This window comes from Meleagris gallopavo, chromosome 4, assembly GCF_000146605.3.
Source record: "Meleagris gallopavo isolate NT-WF06-2002-E0010 breed Aviagen turkey brand Nicholas breeding stock chromosome 4, Turkey_5.1, whole genome shotgun sequence".
NCBI classification, from domain to species: Eukaryota; Metazoa; Chordata; class Aves; order Galliformes; family Phasianidae; genus Meleagris; species Meleagris gallopavo.
Window position 1 is genome coordinate 12,850,682 of NC_015014.2, and position 6,000 is coordinate 12,856,681.

Below are 6,000 nucleotides of genomic sequence, written 5' to 3' on the forward strand. Positions count from 1 at the left end.
AGTCAGTTCAGGAGAAGAACTTACATTTTCCAGGTTTAGCTGGGATTCGGATAACAGTGGGTTTCCGTGCTAAAGCTGGCTGAGCTGCCTGCTCCTTCGCTGGTTCAATTTTGGGAAGGAACTGGAATGGATCTATAAGGGGAAAAAAAACACCGATATATTTAAGGTTTATTTGCTGAATTTAAGTCTCACCAGCTACTGCATTAGGTACTAAGAACATTAATATTTCACATCCAAGAAAGTAATAAAAAATAAATCTGTTTCCAGGGACAAACACTGGGCAGATAGGAACAGAATAGAGCTCTTTGTAAATTACATCTTTTTGGTACTTCTGCTTTCATAGTTGAATTAACACAAAAACGTCCCAGACGCCTTCTAGGATTATATGAGCCACTGAACCAGAGCAACCACATGGCTTGATAACAACGACCTGCAATCAGGATGGATTCAGGGAAATGTACTTTCAGAGTAATTGCTTGAATATGCCGCAAACACAATCAGCAAAAAGTTTTAATCAATAACATCTTGCCAAAGCTAAACAGCCAGCACTACAACAGAAAAAATGCCTACAGAACAAACAAAAATAGAAAGAACGTAAATGTTACTAATTACAATATGTCTTTGCTGTAGGATACCTAATTCCCTTGAAGATTCTGCATCATTTTTGCTGATTATAAACCTGAAGTCATGGGGAAACGGCTTCAGGCCAAGGACACTGAGTTGTCCCTCAGCTCTGTTTGTCCCCACATGTATCACTCATTCTGGACTGTCCAGTCATTCCATTGGTAAAATGGGAGCAATGTTTTCTATTATTAATAAACTTAATCACTGGTCTCATATTAATAGGCATGAGAACATATGAGCATGTAGAAGGCAGCTGTAAAAATACCTATATGTAAATAAAATTCAAATCAAGAGGCTCTTTCTGAAGTACACCTTCATGTCAAAAAGCAGTATTTTGTTTCTATGTTGTTAACTGACATTAACTTTTTCTCTGACATTACCAAAAATTGAAATAAAACAGCAATGCGTCATAAACATATAGGGCAGAAACTGGAGAAGTTATTCTGGCCAATAAATTCTCCACGGCATGTATTCACAGCTCCAACAGATGAGTTTAATCTCCTATGGTGGCCTTTTTAGATGTACAGCTCAATGAGACGTTATTTATGGAGTGTCAGAGTCTCAGAGAAGAAGCACGCTGGGCATCTCTTTAAATTCTACAGGGTGTTTTTTAGCAAAAAAAAAAAAAATTCACCCCTTCCCAAAAATACTGCACGTTTTGTAACAAAGTTGGAAATCTGCATTTGATAAAATCCTATCAAACATTTAGGAATAAACAACAGAATTGTTAAGTAAAGTTAAGACATGATTTCTTTCAGGTAATTTTGAAAAGCGTAGCCCAGAGCAGCTCTTCAATACACCTGAAATCTTTGTTTTTGAATGCACATTACACTTCAAAATATCCAGAAGTACTGTATTTACTTAAGAACTAATCTTTCAGCACTGCAACTAAAAATAAAAATCTTGGTATTTTCAGAGAGAAGTAGTCTAAGTACACTAAGCTCTTTATTTTATTATTTTAGAACTAACAATGCCCAGAATAATTTCAGACAGAGCAACATGTAATAACAAGCTGCTGAATTACAGCATGCCAGACTGCTCTCCTGCAAACAACAAACTTGGGGTCCTTATATGTTGCCAGCAGCCCCTCAACCCCCCATCCTAGGGTTCATCTCTTGCTAGCCCTCAGCCCAAGGCTCTCTTTGCAAGAGCACCTCAGATTAGCACTGGTCAGCAAAAGGTTTAAGTTCCTTCTGTGAAAGCTACACCAGACAAGAGTTTCCTCTGGAGGAGTGGAAAACACAGATCACAGCAGGCCTGCAAACAGTCTGGCAGTAAAGTAGTTACAAGAAACGTGAAAATCCCACTCTTGGAGCAAGGCTGCAGTTTTGATTTTCTTTCCTCTCTTTAAACCTAAGTCTGCAAGCTACACTGCTACAATTTGAATTGCGTTTAAAAAAAGTTTGCCTAATTTTAACACTTACAATGGTGCTCAGAATGATTTTGGTGCAGGTGAAAAAATAAACTCTGAGCCAGTCTTTCCTCCCCTGTCTGCCAGCTATGTGGTAACCATGCCCTACCCACAAGGAGCCCCCTGTAGAGGCATTTCTATAGAAATTCTTGGGGAAGTTTGAGGCACAGCATACTCACAATCCGACAGGTTTGGACAAAGCAGGCAATGGGGATCTCTCACAGTCACCTGCTGCAGAGGTGAAGGAAGCTCTGTATTAACTGCGATGAGATCATTTTCCAAAGTCTCATCCTTATAAAAAATACAGGCAGAGTAAGGCCAATCAGGAATACTCCAATCAGCCAAAATTTTTATAAATTATATGATTTCTAATTGTATAGAATTACTGTTTGCCAACTGCTGATTGTTTCTATGCATAGAGGTAGTTTTCTAGACCATCCAGCAGTTGGCTGAGGTCTCTCAATCAACAGATTTGAGAGATGTCTTGTTTAAACCTCCATTTTCTCAACCAAGTCTAGAAAATCCTTTTACAAACCTTAGTTTTCCACTCATTATCTTCTGTTCAGTTATATTGTTGTCACCTCATAATTAGTAGAAAACTCATTAACTTGTTTGTGTCATTCCATTCCCCAGTGTTGGGTCTGCAGCAGAAATTGGTTGAGTAAATGACTGTGCAGCTTTGTGCAATGGGACTGACAGCATATCAAATTTTTATGTTGTTTAACAACTATTGGGCATCTTTTAAGCATAATTCATGGGAGTGTGAAAACAGAATTGTTAATATACTCATTTAAACCTCTTCAGCTCAAGGAAATTAATCTGCAAGGCATTTTTCATATAATATCAACAGACTTCTATCGATCTTTCTTTATTAAAATTTTACAATGATGCTTAAAGCCTGTGTTTTCATTAGTCTCACTTTTCTAGAGCTTTTGTTTCAAAGGATTAATTGTTAACATACATTTCTGTGCTCCTTTGTAGAAAAGACAAATAAAAGTTATGTATCCAAACACACCATATATCACCACTTTCTTTTACTAGTTTAGGAGAGAGCGCGCTTTTTTGCTCATTTCCATTTATTATTCTCATTTGAAGTTGGAAACATTACAGAAGAAAAAGGAGCTTCAGAAAGTTATCCAACTTTTCTTTATTTCTTTTGATACAACAGTATTCAATGACCTTTCTGAAGCACTCATTGAATATTGCTCTGTCCAAACCACACAACATAGCAAGCAAACGGTAATCTCAGAAAGTTTTATCTTGGGGGTTATCTCTCATCCAAGAAAAGGAATGGTGATCCAGGTTCCCAAACGTAATTATCAAACTTCTCACATGTAAGCAAGATTTAAAAAAGAGTTGTATTAAGCCTTAGGGACAGGAAGATGTTATGCAGCAACATTTATTGCACTCAGAGCAGCAGAATTACAGTCAACTACTTGCACAGGTATTAGGCACTGCGCTCTGTTCACTGCTGACATCTGATGAACTGAAACATAAAGCAAGGTAACTCAAGGCCAGCAATCATCACTTTCGATGAACAAACCTTATCTAAAGAATGAATGATGTTTACAGGATACACATGGGGCATGCAGAAGGAGCTATCAACACAATGAAAATGCACAAAGTCACCGAATTATGTGAACTTTAACATTGTCTAGAATGTACCAGTAAAATTGCTAAGAAGTGCAAAAGAAGATCCAGTGTTAAGTACTTGTCAAAAACAAGATGTGCTCAATTGAGCAATGAGAAATACCTCATCCATGGTATTTCTATACTAGAAAATAGATAAAGAAAAGAGATAAAAATTAAACCTGCTACTAGAATAGCAAAATGTCTTGGGCTACTATAACATGTAATGCTAAGCATTTACAGGATGTACAACTACAGCATTATGTAGTTCACAGAGATGGTTATAAATGGACCTTTTCCAAGCTTTGATTATAATCAGGTTTTTGAAATTTCTCTCATATTGAGGGGATCCCCACACTTACTTTCTACATGTATCTAAAAGCACAATAGCTTAATATGGACAAGCTAGCAGTGAACTACTACTAGAGGTGACTTGAATTACAGACTTTGGAACAAAAGGATGACTAAGACCAACATAAACTGCAATGTAAGAGTTTGGAGACTTTTCCTATATCATGATTCTACTTTTTCAGTCAGGAAAGAATCTGGTAGTTCAAGTTATAAGAGCCCTCAGGAGGCTCTAACTCAACCACTGGCCCAGAAGTGGTCAGCTACAATGTCACGTTGCTAGAAACTGCCTGCATAATCTGGTCTAACTTCATGACTCTGATGCCAGACGCTATTTGGACATACAGTGTGAGGCAAAACCCAAGACAGCTCCCAGAGAGCAAGAAACACAGTCTCATCCATTCTTGCCAAGTCAAGGGAGGTAAGTAACTTCAAGTAACCAAAAGTCATTGAAAGTAACACAGCAGAATACTAAGAAAAGTTGCATTATTTTGAAGATAGCTCTGGAGCAATTGACCAGTTACAAATATTTTAGTTTTTTTTTCTCCTCTTCCTTTCAGAGGAAGCAATTAAAAACAAGCAGCTGGGCAATAAACCCACAGAAGACAAAGTTACTCAAGCAGCAGTTTTTCTGAATCGGCCACAGTGTCACACAGATGCTACCATTCATGCCGAAAGAAGGAACAACATATATAAATAGACAGTAATCACTGGTTTGGTCATTTTTTTTTCTGTCCATACAGGCAGAAGGAAACTTTTTTACTACGATGAAGTAAATAACTAAATAAAAGAATTGATAAACGCATCAGCTGCATTGTTGTTAGAATTGAAATACATAAATATGATGAAGATGAAAGAGAAAGCTGCCTTCTGCAGGTAAGGTAAGAATACCCCCGAACTACCTTCCAAAACACTTGGTTTAATTTAAGTGCTGGTCTATCATGAACAGATAATCAGTGAACCGCATGACATCTCAGAGAAAAAGCAAAAGAGAACAACACTACACACATATAAAAGAACTTGTATTTTAGCAAGATCACCTCCAGGTTTTAATTTAAATATGTGCTTTAAATGCACTGTTACCTTATTTTCTGCCTCGGGACATCAGAAAGCAGGCACACCGCATGCTTTAACACAGCAACTGATACAAGTTCAAGTGAAAATATTGGACCTACCAAAGCCACATAACTTCTACTTAGTTCAACTTGCACTAGGATTTCATTTCTGAGCCCTTATAAAAAATGGACTACTGACAAAAGATTCCAACTGACTGTTCAGTGAAACTTTGAACCCTAAGTTAATGCACAAATCCTACTTACCAGCTATAAGAGATTTGTAAAAATACTATTTATGATACCAAATATCACAACTGTCATCAAAGCATTAACACTTCAAGATTTACAGTCCCAAGTAGACGCCTCCACATTCAAAGGGACTGACAGGAACAGGAGTAATTTCATTAGGATACAAAATGCCTGTGAACATTCCCTCTAGCCTTTGTGTGAAAAACTTTGAGGGTATTTAGAACTGGCATCAGATTTGGCTGCTGCTGAAAAGAACCATTTTAGGGATTTGTCATTCCTAACTTCTCCTCCCTGGTGTTTCTCTTGGGCCAGCAATCAAGACAAGAGTTGGGTGCAAGGTTCTGCCATGGTTTACCTCAGAATCACAGAGCTCTTGAGCCTTCAGCTCCAATAGACTTCAACTGTTATTATGAATGCTGAAGGCTTTGAAAGTAATCTTGATACCCTGTTTCTCTGTTTGCACTGGAAGAATAATCTGTGTAACACTTTTTCATCCAGATGCTCACCTGAACTTTTGCACCTTTCCCATCATCAACGAATGCTTCGCTTTCTTACTTTTGCATCAGATGTCAGCAGAAGCAGTAATCTATCTGTTCTATTTACATTAGTCTAAGTGCCAGATGCATTTGTGTTGTACCAGAAAAAAAAAGTTTGTGAATGTTATAAACTATTTGCTTTTTGACA

General features: G+C 37.5%; 1 protein-coding gene across 1 annotated transcript in view; it reads right to left on the reverse strand.

Moving 5' to 3' along the window:
- Nucleotides 1-6,000, reverse strand: part of SH3D19 (SH3 domain containing 19) — a 75,134-nt gene that overhangs the window by 19,665 nt on the left and 49,469 nt on the right. The window contains exon 8 of the mRNA XM_010709550.1: nucleotides 25-132. Coding sequence (XP_010707852.1) covers nucleotides 25-132 — 108 coding nt within the window. The remainder of the gene's footprint in view (nucleotides 1-24; nucleotides 133-6,000) is intronic.